At 32.5% G+C, this 24742-nt stretch overlaps 2 protein-coding genes across 7 annotated transcripts; one reads left to right on the top strand and one right to left on the bottom strand.

The window, feature by feature from the left end:
• The first annotated feature begins 5634 nt into the window (after positions 1-5634).
• LOC104112151 (mini zinc finger protein 2-like) lies at positions 5635-7611 on the top strand. Of its 6 annotated transcripts, none has more exons than XR_004511066.2 (3): positions 5635-6176; positions 6584-6681; positions 7213-7611. XR_004511066.2 is itself a non-coding variant. In XM_033660253.2 (2 exons), exon 1 carries the CDS (start codon positions 5894-5896, stop codon positions 6173-6175), a length of 282 nt encoding a protein of 93 aa, XP_033516144.1. In that variant the 5' UTR covers positions 5635-5893; the 3' UTR covers position 6176; positions 7213-7611. The 6 variants fall into 6 exon arrangements, 4 of the variants coding, with proteins under 4 accessions (XP_033516144.1, XP_018631814.1, XP_018631815.1 ...); XR_689915.4 differs by having other exon boundaries at positions 7206-7611; XM_033660253.2 differs by lacking the exon at positions 6584-6681.
• An 11112-nt stretch (positions 7612-18723) lies between these two features.
• LOC104112152 (zinc-finger homeodomain protein 9-like) lies at positions 18724-20416 on the bottom strand. The gene has a single exon (XM_009621996.4). It carries the CDS (start codon positions 20085-20087, stop codon positions 19002-19004), a length of 1086 nt encoding a protein of 361 aa, XP_009620291.1. The 5' UTR covers positions 20088-20416; the 3' UTR covers positions 18724-19001.
• Between the last annotated feature and the right edge of the window lie 4326 nt (positions 20417-24742).

Genomic DNA, 24742 nt, shown 5'->3' with positions numbered 1-24742 from the left:
ACAAGCACACATGTGACCATCTTGTAGATGCATCTATCAAAATCATATAATATCTAAATAGTCCACATGGAGGGTGTATGAGCCCACATATATTACCATATATACGTTCCAAAAATGCAGGGAATTCACTCCCAATTTTAATTGTTGATGGTCTAATAATTAGTTTGCATTGAAAACATGCAGCACAAGAGAATTCTTTAGTTTGAAGAATCTTCTAGTTCTTCAATGAATGATCATGTGAATTCTCAATTTTTTTGCGCATCATATTATATCCGGGATGGCCCAACTGGCCCTGCCAAATAATAAAATTATTAGTAACCCCTGGTTTACTATGGCATGCGATCGAACTATACTACTTATACAAGCCGCATGTTCATCTTCATATTTGTTACCATCCATATGGCGAAACATCTCTTTCTAGAAGAAAGTCATTATTATTATTGTCATGGTCAAAATCATTATAAGCAAGACCTATTTCTTGCTTTACTTTTTCCCTTTTAATAATTTTTCATAACGCCTGGCAAAATATTTTTGACGTAAAATAGGTATACGACCAATGACATAATCATGCGGTCACATTATGATATTTATCCTCTTTATTTCTCTCAAACCTCTTTAGAGGTGAGTTGTGAGATTTCAACAAATCAAGAGTGTATCCATGTTCATGAGTTTATTTCATACGGTCACATTCACTTTTGGAATGTATCATAATCATCTGAACACGTCTCATGATTTCTCAGCATAAGCTTATTGTGTTGCCTTATCATTTATCATATTTGTTTTTATGGCCCTCCTTAATATCATTTTGTAAGGTTAAGTTTGCATTTATTTTTCTTTATTTTGATAGAGGATTGATTAAAGTTGCGCAAAATGTTCAGGTGTACTATATTCCTATATCCAATGCCCTTTCATACCATATCATGGTAAATATTACCTTCACCTTTTGAAGGATAATTTTAATATGAGAACCCTTATTGTTCTCCATTTTATAATTAAAATCATGATGACGATTATTATTTCATCTATTGCCACGTCCACGTATGTATTCATACAGCCCCGTAATTATTTAGTCTTCTTTCAGACTTTGATCTATTGCTATCACATTTGCTTCAGGGAATGGAGCAGATCTAGAGGGACATGCTTCATTAAAAGCATATTATTTTGCCTCAGTCATCATTATATCATTAATGTGGTGCATTAAGACTCAAACTCAATGTCTTACCATCATAAAGGCATGTTAAGCCATAATGCGTTGGAACTCAAACCCAATGTCTTATCATCATGATGCACCAGGACTCAAATCCGATGTCTGAATACCTCTTCCGAAATATTGCTACTTCTGGAGCAAATTTGAGGCATGTAACATAGAGAATAATTCTCTAACACGTCTTCATTCATAATAAATTTAGCATTTGAAAATATTACCACTTTTAATGATCATAACAAACAATCATAGCTAACAATACTTTGAACGTATTATCACTTAATTTAGCATTTATAAGCATAAATGCTTAGTCATAATGAATTTTTAGGAATATTAATTATCACTCTAAATGTCATATATTTATTATAATTATATAACCAATATTTGCTAATGAAACGAACACATATGACACAGACCAATGCCTTTGGAACTTATTTATTTGCATAGATTAATGGAGATTGTAGTCACGTGTAAAGTCTTTTATCATAGACCAATGTATTTGTCAAAACATCTATGTGAACAACGGTTTTCTAAATTCTTAAATGCTCTTAATTAAAGATGTACATTCTGGTGACTTTTATTTATTGAGTTAACCTGTCTCTAGAGTTAGAGAATAGCCAAGTTATTGAAGGACTCTACTTTCCGCAGTGCTATAAAAATCGGTAAAACTTATGTATAAAACCTATGAGATAAATTAACCCATTTCAGTCATATATTTTTTTTATGAAAGAAAAATGCAAGCACTACCTTAGAAACCCATAACCATTATTGAATATAATTTACTACATGCATATATTAAACTATCATGCAATTCAATTGGAAGTGAATAAGACCGAAGAATCGTGGCATTGTATAATGATTCTATTCCATCGGTATCCCATCTTCTTTAATATTACTTTATAGTCACGCTTTTAGAGCTAAATATATGATTAAAGATTAATTTACCATGTAGTATGCGTACCTAATTCATCTAATGATAGCATTGTATCCTACCAGCAAAATCAAAGTAAATATAACTTGAAATCAGCAACGGACCTCATTGTCTGCTTATAATTTTATTATAAATTGAATTTCTTATGCCGAAGCCTCTAGCTTCAAATACGGCCAGACTGAGTCGGAAAGAATATCAACTCAACACCTATAGTTAGAGAATCGTGCTGATAACGTGTTATAAAATAAATATTATAATTATAAACTAAAGCACCAAAAGAGAAGAAGACAAGAATAGATAAGAGATGTAGAGAGGAGAAGGAAACTTTTCGTCTTATTTCAAGTATGCTTCTTATGTATATTCCATAGGAGAATAACATCCTATTTATAGGTTACAAATCTCTTCTCAAGTTACATGTATTAATGAACTCATTCGTTTGGTATTGAATTTGCCAAAGACAGTTACGAAGAGAACATCTACATACATTGAAAGTGACATCCATATACGTTGGATTTATAACAAGTGTGAACTAATTTAATGCAATGGAACTCATATTACCAAATTACTCACATAATAAGAGAATCCACAAGTTAATATTTGAAATATTATATTCCATTATTTTTGACGAAAATGAGAACCCTCTTCAGGACCTCAACATTATCATTTCTGTTAGTTATACTTATGTGTATTACCTGGAGTTTTATGTTTGCGTTATGCACCCCTAACATGTATTCTCTTTTACGATTTACACCCTAACATATGTTTAAAATTTTATAAGGTGCACTTATCGTGTGGAAAACAGCAGAGAAAGAAAAAAGAAGAACTATCCTGTAATTAGTTAAAGCAAATGGTATTTTCAATTACAAAAGTATGAGACGGCATCTAACTTGTGTCAAGTTGCATCAATCAACACCAAATTTCCAGATTCAAGCAAACATCTTCATTGTCTGGTTCAATAATTAAAATCGTGCGTAGTTGTCTTATTGATTTGATTATTAGTTATGCCAATTTCCTTCACAAACTAATATAGGAGCCTACGATTCTTTGTTTACTGGTCCCAAAAACTAGTGAAACTCAGAAACCTTTTTTCTGTGGGCGTCACAAGATGGGTCGGGTTGGTGAGAAGCAAAATCTGCCTTATGAGTCATAATTCAGTTTAATCCTTCACAAAAGCATAATCATGCTTCTCTTTAATTAAGTACCTTTCAACCTCAAAATCCATTATCATTAACATTTACTAACTACCTTCTTTAAACACTTTATTTCAATTACTTTATCTAATGAATATTATAATTAAACTGCCTTCCTAGTTCATTCACCCACCCCCCTCAACTTTTACTATCGATTTTAGACATATCAGACTAGCAGCTTCCATATAAATAATGTACATGCATATGTTTATATGTTTAGATACAGACTAATGTGTGCACGCAACTTTTTGCGATTCAATTAAATAGTATCAGAAATTTTGCGAAAGATAGCAAGCGCCCTCATTATGATTATTTTATTGTTTTCTATTTGAAGAAACGCGCGTATCTTTTCTTAATTAGTCCTGTCTAACTTATCATACACTTATTAAATAGTAATATAGAGAAGTTTAATCATTAAATATTTCTGTGAAGGTAAAACATATTTAAGAAATTTAGGCAACATTTCGAGGAGTTACTAATGGATTAGCAAGATCAAGAGGTTGATAATTAACATTTACGGCTATCTATTTTTTGCGCCTAGACATCCTTTGAGAAATAGCACTACAATTTATTTGTGTGATAGTCCAAGAATTGATTTGTCTGTTTCCCTTACACCAAATTAAATGTGTTTCATCTAGTCTTCTAGTTATGGTCATCTCATACCTTGGGTCAATTTTCAGGTAATAATAATGACAATGGGGATAATGGGGTCTAACTACCATTAGGTGTCCATTTCACATCTCAAGTGGAAACTTAGTGGGATTCAAAGTTTTGTTCATGTTAAAATTTATAGTTGTTGATAAATTCTATGAAAATCTGTTTAAAAGTTTAAACTATCAGAGATGATATAGGTCATGATCTCATATACTTAAAGTATATCTTCAACAAGCCTGCATTTGATTTTTTTTCATGAGTCGAGCTGAGCATCTTTTTTTAGTGGATGTCGATCAATGAGACTAGAACCGAGAATCTCTATATGCTTTTATACCATGATGAATCGTGTAATCATTTCATCTAAATGGTTAAGTTGCTAGAGAGTATTTACTTAAATTATATCTTTAGCCGTTGTGACATTTGCACTTTCACGTATATATTAAACCATATGTTAGAGAACCATGAAGCGTTCAAAATCGAGTATCTTAAGATTATACGCATGAAGTAATTAGATAATATATATCTCTAGCACTATTCCGAACGTATCTATTTTGGAATTCCCGTGTTGATTTAGCATCGAATATGTAACATAACAAATAGGAAGGAAAATGGTTGGGTAGAAGGATAGAAAATAAAAATAGACACTGAAATGACTCAAGCAAGAAGGAAAAAAGTTTTCTATCGAAGGATAGTTTAATGACTCGAGAAAAAGAAATCATTTGGCAGATTACAATTTTCAACCGACTTATATGTGCAACAGAAATGGGTGAAAAACATTTAAGGCTCATTGAGGTCGTTATCCACCATTGCCAAACACATTGTCTTGACGAATAAATTGTTAGGAAAAGATTATAACATGTGAGGCCTAATTTTCTGTTTTGTCCAAGTGTGCAGACAGGATTTGATCTGGTGAATTCCACCGTTAGACAAAGCAAAGAGATTTTGTTCTTCTAGCTTATTTAGTAAAAGCAGTTTTGCTTAATTCATCCTTAATAGGAAGAAAGAGAGTTTCATAAGCAAATAAAGACTATAAAGCTCTCGTTTCTTTTTAATTTGTCGCAACCTAGCTATTGTGTGTAGTTGGAATATCACTGATTTTAATTTGTGTAATTTAGTACTCTTATTACCTACATGGAAATAAACTTGAACAGAACACAAACAGTTTGTCTACACAATTTTGAAATGTTGTTTAAACAAATTACATTTTCCCCTCAGGCAGTGGCGTAGCCACATACAATGAATGATGGTTAGTTGAATATCCTTTATCGAAAATTTATATTGTATATATAAAAACTTATACTGTGTATATATAAATCAAAAATTACTTTTTATACATATATATTAAATTTTAAATGTTCTTAGTGAAAATTCTTGGCTTCACCACTTCCATAAAAATACATTACTGTTACTCGCCAAATGGAAATCTTAGAAATAATTTGTTCAAATTTTTTTCAAAAATGTGAAACGACAAATCCTTTTAAAGCCAATCTAATTTGATACGTGATTGGAAGTTGTGCTATCAATTCATGACAATGATCATTATTATATAGAAAAATTTACCATGGACAGACCCAAATGGACATGAATGAATGAATGAACAGTAAAACACGGTAATTGGAGATAAACGGGACGGTCTAGAAAAGATTAATTTTAGCTAAACGAAATAAATTAACTTAAAAATTGATATGATATAAATTTATTAAAATAACTGAGAAACCAAACCTATGCTACAGTAAGACACTTAGAAAAAAGGTTTTATTGAGTCGCTGTATAAATGTGCCTATTAGGGTTAGGGTTTGCCAAAGAACAAAAGAGAAAGTAGCTATTTAATCTTAATTTCCTTAATCTCCACCACCCATATGCCATTTATTTTCTCGTTGTTCGGCTGAGAACTCTCTACACTGAAGAAGAGAGATGAAAAAAGTTTTGAGGAAATCATCAAATGACTCCTCACACAACTCTACAAATTCATCAACCTTTACCGTGAGGACAGTGAGATATGTAGAGTGTCAAAAGAATCACGCCGCCAGCGTCGGCGGATATGTCGTTGACGGTTGCCGGGAGTTCATGCCGGGAGAAACTTCCGGCGCCGCCCTAACTTGTGCAGCCTGTGGCTGTCACCGCAACTTTCATAGAAAGGAAGTGGAAACTGATGTTGCTTCTGATTGTACTTCTGCTTCTTCCATTACTACATGAAGTAAGTTTTAGTACTACTAAATTTTAATTGAGGGTCTGGTCTGTATTTGAGTATGTGTTTGTACATATTTAATTTTTCTGCGTGTTCAAGAGTGAAGGTTATTAAGAAACTATGGGAAAGTTTCTAATTCCTTCTCTTTTGATTTGTATTTGGCTTTGTTTATATGTGTGAAGGTGTGAGATCGTTTGTAATGAGTGAACCCTTTTTAGAATAAATCATATATTAGGGGAGATAAGTTGTGTTTCTGTTTTTGATTAGACATGATGGTGTGTTTATCAAATTTTCTGCATGATATTGTAGGCTGTATTATGTTGTTGCTAACTTTTAATTTGTTGTCTCAAATCTTTTGCTTAAATTTAATTACCAGCATTTTGCGCCAAACAAAAGTTATTTTAATCTCGTAACAGAGCCAGTTAAAGAAGCTGTGTTGCTTGAAGGATCTCTGATTGGTCAAGATAAGGTTAGGCCGGTTGAAGAGTGGGGACGGAAGGCCAATGTTAAAAAGGTTTGTTACAAACAAATGATCTAAATTGAAGTTAGTGAAAAATTAAGTAGCTTTCTTTTATCTGTTAAGTGAACTTTACATATGTTGTGTAGTTAATTTTAGGTGATGACAAAATTTTGTTTCCTTAATCATAAAGAGCATTTAATCTAACAGTTGTCAAGGGTTTTGGCTTTGAATTCTAGAGAGAACATATTCGTTTGATTACCTAATTATATTATGTCTCAACAATCAACGTTATTATGTCACATTGAGTTACTTTTCGTTAGTCTGTATAACAAATTGGTAAATGAAGTACACTATATGGATATGGAAACATGGGTTGTAAGTAGTGTCAAATTTGGCCTAACTCTCCTCGTATATTTGGTTTTCTCTTGGATATTTATCCTCGCTCAATGCAGTAAATCCATTCCTCCAGGGAGAAATTTGTTGAAAGCATCGTTCACTAATCTTCTGTTATCCCTTTGAACATTATAAAGACATTGTTATAACCCTATTGATTCTTCTACAAAAGTTCTTTCAATTAGAAAACAGAAGGAAGGTGGCTGGTAAAACCGTAAAGATCAGAGAGGTGGAGGCATGCGTTTAAGTGGAAAATAAAAAAGAATGAAGAGATTTCCAAAAGAGTCATGTTCAGTATATGGCATGTGGCTGGTAAGCACAAATGTCTGAATCTCTCAGTTGGAGTTAGGTATTATGGGAAGGGAACAAAGCTTTAGGTAAGTGTTAATTTGTAATCAGGTAAGTGTCAAATCTATGAATGTATTGAAGCCTCACAGCCGCTTGTTTTTCGAGTTCCACCACTTTCTTTTTGTACCCGATTGAAAACATGGCTTCCAACTTTAATTTCAAGCCATTATCGGATTCCGTTTAACACGTGTAACAGTTATCTGCTTATAAATTACAGAAAAAGAGTGCCCTTTTCTACTTTTACATGATCCTTACTCCTTACCCTACTCTAACGTCTATATTGAAAAAAAAAAAAACTTTAGGTCTAACTCAACCCTAAAAATTAGTTCAAGAGGTGAGAATTGTTCAAAATCATACTAGGAGACCAAGAAACATATGGAGCGTGAACAATATAAGATGAGGCCCAACATCGGGTAAGCAATCAATTGGGATGAGTCTGGCTCTGCTATCATGAGAAAAAAAATGGACCTTGAGCTTAAGTAAACCCCAAAAGGTAGTTCAAGATGTGAGGATTACCCAAAATCTGAAGAGCAAAAAATATATATCCCACTAATGTGGGACTCTTAACACATATTGGTTTTCTTGCTATATGCTGATCAGTTAAACTCTTCATGTTAAACTGTAGTGAATTGAATTATTTGATGACATTCTTGATCATTCTATGCTTTCCTAATCATTGCGATTTAACGACTATAATGTAGATACTAACATCTCAATGAATGAAATTCTACAACTAAGGTTGCATGCAGCATGTACTAATGTCAAATCTACTTAATCATGATATAGTTTCAATATGTTTATTGTTTACCAAATATATAAGTGTGTGAAAAAACAGTCAAATACTAGGGAAGTCCTCCAGATGAATCAATCTCTCATGCACCTGAGCAACTTATGAATGTCAAGTATATGTGGACGATCAGATAATTGCTAGTCAATTTAAGTAAATGTACAAAGATAGACGAAATTATCCACTCAGCGCGAATATAATTAGGAAGACCGGGAGCAGTTTTCTGTCAACGTATAAAAAAAGTAAAAGGAAATAAGCAAAAAAAATGCTGTAGTGTCATATTGTCCACTTTCTAGTGAATCCATCTAAAATTCAAAATTGTTGGTATTATCTCGATATTTATGCACCTTATAAATCCAATTACTCAATCAAATTTTGACCGGAAAAAAATTAAAAGAAAAAGAGGAAAATTTCTTTCTGACCATCGAGTCTTTAAATGGTGTAAGGACCCATAATAAACAAGAAATAATTAGTGGGCCAAACACCTTACAATTCTACTAAGCGAATTGGGCTAAAGAAGCACTCAAACGCTCCCTTATTTTAGGCTGGCTCATGAGCTGTTTTTTCTTTTTTCTTCACCGAACGACCTAACTTAGAGCCCAGAGGATGAAGGTTCTCTTATATCACGATCGTCTGAGGAAACAATTTCAGCAGATTATAAAGGGAAAATGGCCAAATATATTTTTCTACTTCGGTATATTGTTCACATCTATCCTCCTTTATACTATCGGGACATATCTACCTTTACCGTTAACAAAACTTTTTTTAAAATACCCTCCATCTAACGGAATCCGCCAGATTAATAAAATAATCATTTTAAAAAAAATTCATTAACCCATAACCCGTTAAACCCATCATATAAAAATACGAAACCTAAATTTCTCAGACGTCTTAACATATTTTATTCATTTAGAGAGATACCGAGAATAATAGTGGAAGTAGGATTAGTAAGAATTTATATTTTTGGTTCTTAGTTGTTCATGGTGGCGTTAGAATGTCATGTTATCACTTTTGGTTGTATTTTTTGTGGTTATAATATGGAATCCCTTTGTCTAATGCCATATTATACAGACCGAGAATATGAATATATGATTGTCGGTATTTTTATGTCTCACGTCTTAAGTTCAACAAATGACTACGAAGGAGATGACTAATCTGTAAGGAAGAAATGCAATAAATAAAAAATATTTAACGGGTTATTAATGGGTTTTAAAAAAATAGGTATTTTTTTAATTTGGTGGCTTTTCATTAGGTGGAGGGTATTTTTAAAAAGTTTGGCTAACGATAAGGGTAGATGTGACCCGATAGTATAACGGAGGGTAGATATGAACAATATACTAAGGACCCGTTTGGCCATTGATTTTTCCAAAATAAATTTAAATTTTGTTTGGTAAACACATGTTTGGCCATAGATTTTGCCTACATTTTGGCAAAATCTCAAATCCCAAAAGAGCTGATTTTGGGCCAAAATATCATTACTATATTTTTTAAAAATTACCCCAAACTTTTGTATTTTATAAAAGAGCCCAACATTTATTATTTTATAACAATGTTGCTTCGTCTTCTCGGCCACCTGATAGTGTATGATGTAGTTCATTATAAAAATGATAATTTTGTATCAAATTTATTTATGTTCAGGACTATAGTTTGCGATAATATAATGAATATTATTGATAATGGTACTGTTGGATATTTGTGATAATTTTTAGAACTTGTGGGTATAAGTCATGTTTCATGTTTTTCCAAAATAAATTTGAAAAATATGTTTTGAAAACTGATGTCCAAACATATTTTCATCTTCAAACCAAACTTCACCCAAATCAAATTTTTCAGAACAAATTTGGGAATGTATGGCCAAACGCTAGCTAAAATAGAGGGGTATATTTGGCCATTTTCCCATATCTAAAACATAGGCCTATTTTTGGTGTCAAATCAGTATATGCATTTTCCTTAATACTCACTCTTTTCCAAAAACAAAACATCCCTTTTCTTTTTCTTTTTCGTAAATTATTTTTCTTTCTTATAACTTTTTTGCAATTATCTTTTGAATTTTTCTTTGTCTATTTAGAATTATTTTTTTAAGCTGACTTTACATCGACAGAAAAAAGGTATTTTTCACTGATTTAGATTGCATCAATTTTATATTGCTAACAGCGATTTGGCAGCTAAAAAACGATTTTAAATTATAATCTATACTTTATCAATCATTCCTTTGTCGAACTCACTCATTATCATTTTCAGGAAACGAAATATATAATGCAGGTGCGAAGCCACAAATTAGTTACAAGCTTTTGCTTCGAATCTATATTTGTTTTATAAAATTTATTAAATATATATAAATATTTAATTATAAATTCAATAACTAAAATAAACTATGAGTTCAACATAAATTTACAACTCATAAACTTTAAATTATGACTATTTCTATGAAATATTATAATACTCAAATAACTAATAAGCATTGCAGCAGAAACTTTAAATTGCATATTTCCCCATTTTACAAACCTTTTGTAATTATCTAAGGGGTATGCTGTGGTCCTCACAAAGTGATGGGCCTTCTTTTTTCAATATTGTTACGTCTTTCCTCTTTCATTTTACCCATAAAAGGCATTGAAGAAACAGCCAGATCTGCAATTTTGTTGTGCTTGAAACCAAGCAAATCCACATTCAACACCTAACCCTAATCATGACGTCTCTCTTTGTTTAGCCCTATTATAATTGACAACTTCTCTATGACATTTGTCCTACTCCTCTTTTTATTTTTCTCACAGGGAATTTTGCTCTTTCGACCTTGAAATACTGAAATAGTCCAATTTCGGTACTTATGATATCCGATTAAACATATTTTACCTCCAATTAATTAAAATATGCAGTTTTTATCCTCATACTTGTGAATCTTTACAAAATTAACAAATTATTAATTGTTAATTTATTCAATTATCTATTTTTTTGTTAAATTGGTAATGTTATATATTTGAGGGTAATGTAGTTCTAAAATAAATGTGCTTGTTTCAATATCATAGAATTAAAATCAAAGTTTATCAATAAGCGAGGGATCAAAAGTGCAATTATTCCGTTCTGAACACACTTTGATGTCTTTATGAGACATAAAAGAAGGAATTCTGTTGTATTTACTTTCTCAGGATTGGTCTTTCCGTAACAAAAAAATAAAAGAAAAAACAATGTAAAAACATTTTTTTGTTGTTGTTCCTAGCAATTATTAATAGAAGTCATCGTTGTAAGTAAAAGTTGAAACAAATGAATGAAGATGGAATTAATTTGAGAGGACAATTGAATAGAAAAGTCATGTTCATCACGTGATTGTGCTTCCTTATTAAATAAAGTCTGAAGCAATTTTTTGCACAAGGACCGAAAAGATTTCTATAAATGGTGGTTGATGACAAATCATTTCCTTTGTTTGAGAAAAAATATTATTCCTCACACATGTCTTTTCTCTACTGTATCACAAATTTATATTCAAACAAAATCACTTTTTCAGCTTTTACTTATTACATCTCCTTTATTAATAATATAATACTTAAGTCCAATTATTTAAATCTAATACTGTTTAGTTACTATCGCTATATTCCAATTTATATGATACTCTAACATCTCAAATCTTTAACATGATTCAAGTTTTATGCAACTTATATAACTTTTAAGAATTCAACAACCTTATATTTTTCAAATGAAATTAATATCTTATTTAAACTTTCTATCAAAATTAAACATCTTCATTAAAATGGGATCGAGAAACAACTTAGGCCCACAAGATTAACACAACTTAGGCCTATAAGATTAACGATTATCAGGATTTTGGAACGGGGTTTTGGCATTGTATGACAACCTAACTTAATAAATGGCATAAAAAAGCCCAACTTATTGTTATTGGCATCTTATGACTCACATTTATGTTTTAATTTAAAAAATTAAATTTGTATAATAAACCAGGTTAGACATTCTCCCGGTATGTCACTCTTTCTCTCTCTCTCTTCGCTTCTCTTCTCCATATCTCCTCATCCTCTCTCCTCACACCAGAAAATTTTAGAGCAATTGACATAAATAGATGCCCAAAAGAATGAATCAAACCATGAAACTGAATTCTCGTGGCCCGTTTTCGAAGTTGCCACAAGTTTTTTCATTCTCACTTAGCATTAATGGACAAAATCAAGCAAACTTTCTATAAATTTGCACAAAACATTTGTCCAAAAGAGAAATATTCTGTTTGAATTGAAAGAGGAATGAATTTGGGTGACTATACACATTTCAAGTTTTTTGAACTTTCGAATTTGGGTGAATACACATCTCAGTGTATATCAACTGATATATCTATATATCACCCTGTATATCTGTTTATTTCATGTATATCATGCATATTTATATACATGTCTACGTATATCAATGAAAATATGTTGTGATATACACTAATATGCAATGTGATATACATGTTTATGTATATCAATAAAAATATTGTGTGATATACGCACTGATATATAACAGCCAAAATATGTATTGGTGATTATTTGCGAAATGTATATCATAATTTTATTGTCGCTCTTTGTGTATATCAAAATGAATATTAAAATTTTATTTTCCTTCTTTGTATATCCAAACTATGAATTTATAAATATAGTTATTCAAAATTTATTGTTATCTCTATACGAATGTATTATCATAATACAAATAATTATATTATTTATATATCATAGTGTATAACATATAAAATAATGTGTATACCAATATATATATCATAAATTTATTTTCCTTCTTTTTATATATCAAAAATTTATTTCCCATCTTTGTATATCAAAATGTATATCAAAAATTTATTTACTCTTATAATTATATTTATTATTTTTATGTCTTAGAACTTGCTCTAAACTTACATACATTGCTAAGTGAAAAATAAAATAAAAAATAAGAAAAGGGATATAAGGAGATTTTAAAATTTTTTAGGTACTTTTGAAAGAAAATAAAACATAATTTTTAGGAAGATGGCTGCGAGCAATTAGAAGAGAGAGATTCTTTAATAAAGAAAACTAAAGAGAATAAGGCACCATTTATGGAGGAAGATACGGAATGCAATAGTCGAAAAATGGTTACCTTACATGATGCACAATGAAGAAATGGAGAGAGAGAGAGAGAGAGAGAGAGAGAGAGAGAGAGAGAGAGAGAGAGAGAGAGAGAGAGAGGAATTCTTTTGCGCTTCTATTGCCAAACCTAATATAAGGCCAAAAAATTACCAATTCTCCTTATGTGTTATCATACAATGCCATTTTCTCCGCATTAATGCCAAACTAAATTTGAATAAAGCAGGTGGGAAATCGTTTATATTTTGTATTGATAGGACTCCAATACAGACAGATACTCAAATACTCAAAAACGACAGGGTATGAAGACAGAAATGCATTTCATTCATTTATACACGTACATTGATCAGTGCTTTTGTAGAAGTTCGAACTTGTAACCCTGGCCCTTAATTACTTTGAACCCACTTGCCACTGCTCTACAACTTTAGTTAATGTCAAATGAGTTCAGATATTATAATATTTACTAGTTTCATAATTTTCTGATAAAATTCCAAGGTTAAATTAATTAATTTTTCTAACGAAACGGGTTTAACTGAATCCCGTACCTATAAGGTGGGTCCGCCCCTGCTAACAATGAGAGCGGGGATTCGTTTCTCCTCGGGCAACTCGTCCACGTCTGCAAGATACTTGACGGCGTCGACGAGTTTTTCCAGCATGACTGCTTTAGCTCTATCGACAGAGGCCCCCGCCTAAAGTTCTGACCCTTGCTTCAAGCTCTGCTCTGAAATGTTCTAACATAGAGTAGAATCGAACATGGAAGAGATTCATTGACAACAGTAAAAAGATGGGCGCACGTGATTGACCCAATTCTGGATCATCTTCTGGAATCGTATAACTGTCAAAAGTGAGTGACTGTTCATCGGAACTGTTCCAATGCGCGGAATCGAAAAAAAGACTATCTTTCTTTCGGGGTAGTTTTGTAGCAGGTTGTTTCGGACGTTTTCTAGGAAAAGGCCTTCCTTATAAGTTCTCGCTCGATCGAAAGGATATAACATATACGAAACCTTAGCTTCGCTGACCTTTTAATAATACTGGTAAACGTCATGAGATAAATTTGGAAATGAGCACGAAATGTCAATATATGAATTGTTTCATTATTCGTTATTTACGGGCTCAACTCATACTAAAAAGAGTTTCCCTGGTAAAACTAGTAAATTTGATCGAATCCATAACTCACACTCTAGTTCCGCCCTTTATATCACTTATACAAGTGACTACATGAATGGACTATTAGGTAATATATCCCTCGATCTTCTAGATAGTTGCCGCTTTCATCTTTCCCGTTCCTAGACCTTAAATATATAGAATCATATAACTTAAAAAGCCAAAAATTACGAAACCCATAAATTTTACATTATGACTCCTCTAGTGATACTATACCCCCCACACACAAAAAAAGAAGAGAGTCCAGAATTTAGCTTAAAAATTGCAACGGCCATGTCTTTTCAAGGCAACCTTTAGTTCGCAAGTGGAAAATGAATTTGCATTAACATTTTACAAAATGAAATTTCATGGCCAACAAGCGATAGTTGAAAAGGAAGAAGATGTAGCATTGCCGCCCGTCTTCCGTTTTTAGTTAGACGAACGTCTCTTTCTGCAATTCTAACACATGGGCCTTTTGTTGGCTTGGCACCCTTTTCTCACTTTTCCACATTTCACTAGTACAATTGTTGGTCTATTTTTGTTGGACCAAGTGGAGTTTCACATCCAACCCCTCCTATTTTGTTTGTTACGAGTCTTAAAAAATTGAAGGTAACTTCAAACGCATTAAGAAACAACCTCCAATTAACGCTTGGATTCAACATCAGCAAATATGGTGGAACGCACTAAGTTTTTTCTAAACTTAATCAGAAATCTTAAGATCGAGGCGCGTAAATGAAGAAATTCTTTATTGGGCTAAATCAATTCAAATACACTCTTAACATGGTGTGATATTATTCGTTTTGGGCCAAGTCCACACAGTCTCACACCGTTAAGAGATCCCTACACATTATATGTATGCTCTCCATCTTATCAGCTAATTATTTTCCTAAAATAGGCACTCTGCGTGCACATTCGAATTAATGGAATAATTGTTATAATACTGAATGATTAAGCAATAATATCTAGGAATTCAACAATTATAGGTTCAAATCCAAACATCATTCTTTATTCCGTGAGCTTTATATAGTGTGCAACACATGAGATCTATGAAACTTAGCAAGTCTCTCTCTCTCTCTCTCTCTCTCTCTCTCTCTCTCTTTCTGCAATTATATTTGTCATGATGTCCTCATTTCTAAAAGTGAAATCTTAGTGGTCTTCAGAATTTGGGTAGAAATTAAGTTATATACGCCATGTTTTCATAAATGTTTTTGCAGATCTTCCCATGTATTTACGAGAACCAACTTGAAAAAGATTTTCAATCTTTTCTTTCACAAACAAAAAGATTTTTTTCCTCTATAGTTTTGTCTTTTAATTTTTTGTGGGCTGGGAGAGGGTTACGTTGGAATCATATGCTGGTAAATATTATGGAACTTTTGGAACGTTATCTACCACCGTAGAATTAATAGACACTTAATCTTGTGCGACCTCAAAATTTGTTGGACCACATTGAAAACGCAAGAAAGTGCAGTGCCCTTTATGCCCATAATAAAGGATGTGGTCCTCTGTTTATCCCCGCAATGAGGATTGGCCCTTTCTTTTTTTTTCAGTGGTCTTTAATTTCCTTGTTTGGAATAAGTTATCAACTTTCAGAAACTCGCAGATCTGCTGTGTTTTTTTTGAAATTAGGCTGTTCTCGTAGGATTTCAACTGTGACAAACTGAGTTTCTAGTCGAATTGCTTCTGAAAACACATTATCAGAGAAGAGTGTTGGACGGGTGGTTGTGTATGAAATCGTTTGAAAAGAGTTGAGAAAATTAAAAAGTAGCTGTTATGACCTTAGGTAATTTAACTTAAAAGTTACTCGTCTTCGTTATAATTTCAACTGTCTACCATTTTTAGATTCTTTAGAAAAGAGCTCTTTATGAGTCCTTTTCTTTTTACAGCTTTATATATCATGGTATTTAAGGGTTGGGATTTTGTGAAAGAAAAACATGATAGGAACAACAAAAAATTCAATTGCATGCATGCCAACTTTATAAAACTTATTATTGTGAATGCCAATTCTATAGAAGCCTTAATAAATTGATATGAATTGAATTGATTACTAGATTATGGGATTAATTGTGAGCATCACCTCAACTCGAAAATCCATCTAGTTGGGGGCTAAAAAGCCCCACCATGACCTATACTCCCTATAATACTAAAAAAATATAAGTCGCCGTAAGAATCCAAATAAGATATGCCTTTCGCCCCGGGGCATATGATATTTATGTATATATGATATACTTTGTCCATTTTAATTTATTTGAACCTTTTTGGAGTACTAGGATCAAATTAACTAATTTTAAGTATGAATTTGAATAAAAATCTTTAAGTTATTTAAAATAAAATTTAGATATTTAGAAACTATAGAAAGTACTAGTCCATCTGTTTCAATTTAAATGATGTAGTTTGACTTAACACAAAAAAAAATTTAAAAAAAGAAGACTTTCGAAACATGTGATCCTAAATGCTTAAGAGTCAAAAGCTTCGTAGGGCCATTATATATTTGTGGCTATAAAAGCTTCTCATTAAGGGTAAAGTGGATAAATGAAAAGTTTAAAGCTAAATTATTTTCAAATATAGAAATGTATTATTCTTTTTTGAACATATTAATAAGGAAAGTGTGTCATTTAAATTGAAACAAGAGAGTATATCACAATAGTTAACAATTCAAAATATCTAAAAAAAAATTGCAAAAATATGATCAAAGATATCTTGTTTGAGTCGAGCAAATAATAATAGTTTCATTCTTTTTTAAACAAATGGGGTATGTTTTAAGGCCCCTCGTATATTAATTTTAATATCACCTTAGTCCTTATTCTGAACCTTTCCACCAACCACTTTTCTTCCTTCCCAGATCCCCACTCGCACCCAAAGACAAAGCAGTGAACTTCTTCGCTCATCAATAGTAAAGATTCAATTATCTTTAACTAGAAATTTTAAGCTCAGGAGAATGAAGAAACTTTTAATAAGGAGTGATTCTTCCTTTTGTACATTGGATCGATCAGAATGCAAATCCAAGATTATTTGACTCGAACAGAAAAAGAAGATTTTCTTAATTTTGCCTTACATCGGTTGAAGAGACACGTAACAAACTTATTACTTGATGTTTAGGGAAAGAAAAGTACTGTTATTACAGCTTTTATATATGCAAGTAATCAATCATGATTTCCGCTTGAAAAAGTAAACAGACAATCATGTGTCTGAATAGTAAATGATAATGCTTATGTAATACAGACCAGACAGCTATATACCCAACCCTACACCTAAATTAATGAAAAGCCTGAACGACCCTTCAACCCATACTTTTAGGTTGTTGAATCTCAATCAACCTAATAATTTATCGTTAGAACGACTTTATCAAGCCGAAAACAAAGAATTTTTTTCCTTTCAAGTTTCAGCAAAATAAAGATTACTGCATTAATCAGAGATCCAGAACGAAACCAAACTACCCACTTAGGGCCACAGGAGGTAATGACACGACACTAATCTTTCATCACCTTTTAATAATCAATTATTGTCATTCGACTGCTTCCCTTAAAAGGAAAGTCATACTTATAGGCGATAAGTCACACCTAAATAAAGTTAGATTATCCCCTTAACAATCATTAAACTTTGTTAATGGATAGCGTTATCTTTTAATTTTTATAAAGAAAGCCAACCAAACCACACTTTACCCATAACCCCAAATTGCTTAGAAAGTTAACTTCGATATCATCATACATGGAGATTACTTCATGAAACCATCCTATTAAATTCCTACCACAAAAGTTTATTACATTTAAGTCATCAAGTGGTTAAATAAGGAATTTTTCACTTTTTTCGATGACCCTAAATTTTTTCTGCTTTTGAAAAAGAAAACTAATCGAGATATCCTATCTTTGTCAGGATTAACATGTCATGGTGACCTAACACAAAATAGACATCACACAATTCAATAGAAAAGAAAAGGTTTTAAAAATATCTAAAGAAGAATGCTGCGGCTTTAGAAAGGATAAAAAAAACATTAAAAATGATCAAACACTAATCACGTACTTATAAGTATTGTTACTTTAACAAAAAGAACAAATTAGAATATTATGTAAAGCTAGCTACTGCTAGCGCATTAAAATAATATTCGTAACCGCCCCATTGCATGTATGCCACTTTGTGCTTCTTTATCTCAGACAAGAATCAAAATAAATACTCCCCCTCCCCCTAAACCTCCCCCCCCACCTCGATCCAGTCACACCATTCCAGCTTTCTTCTCTGTTTAATTTTTCATGGCTATAGGTGTTAAATACGTGCAAAAGTGTAAGAATTTGAAGCAAACTATTAAACCAAGAAAAAATGACTTGAAATTGTGAAGCCCAATTAGTAAAGGTAAAACACTTATGTCAATCAACAGAGACATAATTAGTGTAGTTTATAGTGGCACGAACGAAAAGGAAATAAAAAAATTAAATTGCTAATTGGAACAATATCTCTCCATCGTTATCATCATCAAGTTCTTAACGCTAAATTTTACGAACAGGAAAAAAAAACTAATAGAAGTAACATAAACTAACAGTAGAGCCTGAAATTTCTTTTTTTCTCATTCTAGAACTAATACTTAAGATAGGCCTTATTTTATCCACCAATTAATTCGAAGATTAAGATGAAGAAGACGACCCATTAGTGGTAACACCATGAGCACTAACACTATCGTTGTTATGAAGTTGGTGGCTGTGGTCTTTGTCATTATCTTTGCTGCTTTCGTGGTGAAGATGGAATTCAGAAGCAATAGTGTCAGTGTTATTTCTACTAATTAAACCAAAACCGTTACCATTATTACCATTGAGGAGGTTGGGGGTAGCGACGGTGTTAATAGCGGCAGCGGCGGTGGCTTGATCTTTCTTGCACTTATTATTGTGCATCCATACCTTAAGAACCCCTTTTTCAACTCCGATTTTGCTGCAGAAGTCGTTAATCAGCTCTTCATCTCGCTTCTGTATTTTCCACTCAACTTTCTCAGCGAATTCCAGCATTCTCTCCTTCTGATCTTGCGTGAATTTAGTTCTGAATCGCTTTCTTCCACTCCCATTAGGGTTTGTTAAATTAGCAGATGACATCGGGTTTGAAGATGGAGAAATTAGCTGATTATTCTCAGCAGGTGGGCTAGACAAGCCAGCACTAAGTGCAAGGAGCATGTGGGGTGCAGAGGCGGGGTAATAAGCAGAGGAGATCGGAGGTGGAGATGGGGAATTAGGACTACTGTGGCCTCCACTTGCACCATGATGCGGCGGCGGTGGTGGAGGAGGGTGGTGGCGATGGTGAGGTTGGTACTCTAACGCCGGAATAGTGTTCTGATTCGGGAGTACTGGCTCTTCCGGCTCGCGGCGGTGAAAATTACGGTGACAGCCACAAGCAGCGCATTTTAGCGAAGTAGGGTCCACCGGATTAGCAGTGGGAGAGGGCATAAATTCCCCACAACCGTCAACGGCGTGACCACCTAAGCTGGCAGCGTGATTTTTCAAACATTCCTTGTAAGTGACCACCACCGCGTGGTGGTGGTGGTGGTGGTTGTTTTTGTTAAAGCCATGGTGGTGGGGAAGATGAAGAGAATTGTGGCGTTTGAGGACACCGTTGCTAAAAGAAATGGGCTTAGCGGGTTGGATCCGAATAGGGGTTTCGGGTTCAGCTTCGGTTGTTTTGACAGTAGTGGCTATGGCAGTGGTTGTGTTGCTGCTTATGTCCATTTCTCAAACATCTAGTTAGCTTTAGTGCTTTTGCATTTTTCTTGAGATTTAAGAGTTGATTGTTGTTAGACTTTGGTCTAACATTTCATGCAAAAAGGAAGAAGATAGTAGTAGAGCTTTTTGTAGAGAAAATTAAGAGAAAGAGATGAAAAAGGGAAGGGAAGTTTTGTGTTTTGTATTTTTGGTTATGGGTTGATGAAGATGATGATGACTGTAGATAATGTAAGAATCTATAGGTTTGTGGTCGTCCTTGTTAACCACTTGTGTATTTTTTGACCTTGGTTCTAATCTAATCTATGGTTAACCTGCAGCTGCTGCTATTGACCCCACCCCCACTTGCTGGTTAAGACGTTATGTCATGTGTGTAATAAATACCACTTCCCCCTTAATATACCTTTGTCTCCTTTAAATCTGGGAAACTACTTGACCAATCTTCTTTCTTAAGCTGAAATGAAGTGAAATGATTGTTATTTTTCCTTTTTTTTTAACTGTTAAACAAAATAATTTGTGACAAATACCTTTAAAGGAATTATTCATTACTATAATATATAAGTAGTTGCTTTTGTGTATTTATTTTTATATACTCAAACTTAATATTTGAAAAATATCATCGAATTTATGTTTGGTTTGGTTCTGAAATATTAGTGTAATCTACCTAATTAAGATAAATGAGAAGTTATAAACAAATTGAGACAGGAAATATACTGAATGCATTACCTCACTGTTTAATCATACAAGCTTGGACCTTCCATAGACTTTGATACAGAAAACCTACAACTAGCTATCAGTATTGTTTTGACTAAGCTGATACTAGTACTCATTTCCTTTCATTTCCTCTGCTCTTTCTATTTTTTTTTTGGGAAAATAATGCTAACACAATCAAATATTTACACTATATTTTTTATTCGTAGTTATATTTTTAACAAATTTACCATTCGTATTTATATTGTAGAACGTCCGTTTAGTGAAAGGAGGTCTTGAGTTCGATCCTCAACAAGAACATTTTTTTTCTTTTGTATTTATATATTTCATCTTAGTTGTATTCGTTGCGCGAACAAATACAATCGATACATGTTTGTATTCTTTGTATACACCCCTGTATACAGTCGATACAAGTTGTATTCTTTGTATGCACCCTTGTATTCCGCCTTAATTACAATTGATACATATTGTATTAATTATACGAATGAATATAATTGTGCGAACGAATACAGTTGATACATGTTGTATTTGTTGCACGAACGAATAAAATTTACCACAGATTGTATTCGTTGCGCGTTTGAATACAAGTTAGTAACAACTAAATAGTAGTTACGAATGGTAATTAGGCAAACTATAATTACTAGACTCTAAACAATAGTTGTTTAGGAAGGGTGTGTTTGGTATGACGGAAAATATTTTTTCATTTTTCACTATTTGGTTGCACAAAATAATTTGAAAAATATTTTTCTATATATCACATTTTCCTGAAATTGGAGTAAAATGATTTTCCTAGAAAAAGTTAGGAAAATATTTTCTAAAAACTCCATCTACCCTCAAATCTCACCCCAACCCCTCCCCCTTCTCTCCCCACCCCATCTCTCCCACCCCCTCTCTCCAAAAAGTTTTTTCTTTTTCGAGAATTTATTTCTTTTTATTTTCCGTCACCACCCACCCTGCTAACCCCTCATCCCCGATGCCTTTTGACCCCTCCCCCCCTCCGATTTTTTTTTAAACTGTTTTTTTTATATTTTCAATTTTCAGTAAAATTTTTTCTACAGCACCCCCATAGACCCCCTCTCCTCCCCCTGCACGCACGCACGCAAAAAATATATTATATTTTTATATTTTCAATTCTGGTTTTTTCATTTTTCAGTTTACAGGTTCGAAATTTTACGAGTTCCAAAGTTATGAGTTTAGTGGTTTATGTGTTCGGAAGTTTGCGGGTTTAGAGATTATAGAGTTTACGAATTCGATAGTTTAGCGGTTCGGAAGTTTATGCAATTTGTGGGTTCGGAAGGTTATTAGTTCGAAAGTTTATGGCTTCATGTTTATTGTATTTAAATTATTTATGAATATTCTTGAAAAATTATTTTTCTTAATTTGCGAATCAAACACCACAAATACATAAGATTATTACTTGTTTTCCAAAAAAATATTTTTTTGAAAAACATTTTCCGTTCTACCAAACACACCCGAAAATTCCTCCTTTTCCCATCTTTTTGTGTGTAACTTCCATTGAGGAAAGGGAGTAGGCAGTAAACCAAATAATTTACCTTAAGATTGATGGTTAGAACAAAGTCTGAAATGTCATTAATGATCTGATAGCATTGGACCCCTGAAAGGTGGTACATTCCATCAATTAATCTTTTCAATAGGTGGCAATGTCCTTAAGAATTGACCAAATTAATGGTGCCACTTTATCCCTGGATTATAATCCGGGACTAAATTATCCGGATAAAATAATTTTAAATTTGATAAGATAAGATGGGATATTCCGAATTAAATCTGAGACTAAATTTATATCGTGTTTAGTTGGCGGTATAAATTTATCCTGCATTAAATTTATACCGCCAACCAAACACAGTATAAATTTAATTCAGATCTTATCCCTCGTACCAAACGATCCTAATTGATTTAGATCATCAGAGATTATTAGCCTGTTTGACCAAGCTTCTCAAAAGTCCAAAAGTGTTTTTCTTCTTTCTCAAAAGCACTTTTTTTCCTAACTTGAGGTGTTTCGCCAAGTTTTTTTGGGGAAAACTAGTGCTTTTGGGAAGAAACAGAAGCATTTTATGAGAAGTAGAAAAAAGTAGCTTCTTTCAAAAGTAGAAGCAGAAGCAGTTTTGACTTTTCTTCTTACAAAAAATATCCTTAAGAAAATATAATATATACCAAAATAACTGTTAAACCTAATACTTAGAATATTAATGTATAAATATTTATTATTATTTTTAGGATAACTAATATATAGTGATTTTAGGAGTGAATGCTTTTATATTTGTTGAATATTTTTTAATACATTTAACTTATATTAAAAGAATTAAGTACTTTTAAATTTTATTTTCTTATTTTACTTAAATAAAATAAAAAGATTTAATTATTGCCTGTAATAATAAATTTTTAAGATTATTTATTCACTTATAGTATTAACTATTAAGTAAATCTATTCATGTCCTTATTCGTAATTTGATACTTAAAAGTATTTTCTGAAAAGCTTAGCCAAATATAAATTATTGCTCAAAAATATTTTTCAAAGTGATTAGGCAAACACAAAATATTTATCTCCAAAAATACTTTTTTCAAAAGCACTTCTCGCAATTTATCCGGCTCGACCAAACAGGCTATATGTGGACCATGTCCGCGTTGGATAATCAGCTAGTCCTAATCTAGATTGTGACTAATAGGAGATTATGTTTGAAAAGATGGAAATATTTTCTTGCGACTTAAGTACTATAGTATATATTGATTATCATCGAAATGACTACAGCAGGGGTTGCAGGTCTGATGCATTTACTGAACCCACCCTTAATTTGTCAAAGTTGCCAGTTGGAGAAGCAGAGCATGACATGAAGATAGCGTCTTCCATCTCCAAACATCACCACCAAAGGACATAGCTAGCATTTCCACATAAATTTGGCTAAATTCTTTTTTAAAAAAACTAAAGTTGTATTGTAAAATTATACTTGGACATATATTAAAAGTTAAAATTTTTTGAAGGAAACAAAATATTTACACCCAAAAACTAGCCCTAATCAGTTTTGAAACTTGAAATTTTTTCTTCATTTTTTTTTTCAAGAACTAATCAAATTTTATGAATAAATAATATTTTTTTGTTGAGAAAAAGTAAAAAAAAAAATCTATGTTATTACTGGAAGCAAGACGTTAATTAGCATCGTAAGTTTGCCATATCATCGCATTAAAAACATTCTTGTCATCTAGACAGGTTATATGGTGAAATGGTATAAAAAATTTATCTCAGTTTGAACTCATAAAATTAGATCTTCCTAAGTAAATAAAAAATGTTAATGGGCCCTTAAACTTTACTATAGTGAAGTTTTAGGTGGACTCTAATTAATGGAACACAATAGTTTAACGTTAAAAGGAAAAAATTGCATTTTTGTCAAGGGGATTGAATAGTGAAAGCAAGACGTTTGTTCGAGAAAGAAACAATATTTTAAATCATACGACATCGTTTGTTTGAAATGTGGGGAGGAGAAGAGTGCATGCCAAGCTTACGTAACAGAAACGTACGTGCCTCAACCTTAGCCTTTTTGCTTTTGGTGTTTAGTGCATGTAACACGAGTACTTACCTATTAAATAACAATTAATTCCTCTAAAGCATGCTCAAATCCCAGCCACGTGTACTTAACTTTGCTTTGCGGCGACACGTGGACGTACTTGTTTACCCTAAAAACCTGCCACGTACAAAATTACATCTTTCACTCAAAAGCACAAGTATGATTACGTAGAAGTTTTAAAATTAATTGTCAGCCTGTCACTTCTTTTAGGGCTTAACAACCAAATATAGGGAAGAGAATATTAAATCCAAAAGAGAGGTACGGTGGAGGTGGAGTAGCATACATTTTTCTGTACGTAATATATTTTTGTTATTTAAAATTTGCTCGGTATCTGACCCCAAATGTTGAAACAGTTGATGTGCACTGAATACGGTG

Source organism: Nicotiana tomentosiformis, chromosome 2 (genome assembly GCF_000390325.3).
Source record: "Nicotiana tomentosiformis chromosome 2, ASM39032v3, whole genome shotgun sequence".
In the NCBI taxonomy this organism is placed as follows: Eukaryota; Viridiplantae; Streptophyta; class Magnoliopsida; order Solanales; family Solanaceae; genus Nicotiana; species Nicotiana tomentosiformis.
Note: the sequence above shows the minus strand (reverse complement) of the source record. Positions and strands in the feature narration are given on the sequence as shown.

Coding starts and splice junctions, on each gene's coding strand:
- LOC104112152 (XM_009621996.4), bottom strand. CDS start 20,087: ATGGACATAAGCAGCAACACAACCACTGCCATAGCCACTACTGTCAAA.
- LOC104112151 (XM_033660253.2), top strand. CDS start 5,894: ATGAAAAAAGTTTTGAGGAAATCATCAAATGACTCCTCACACAACTCT.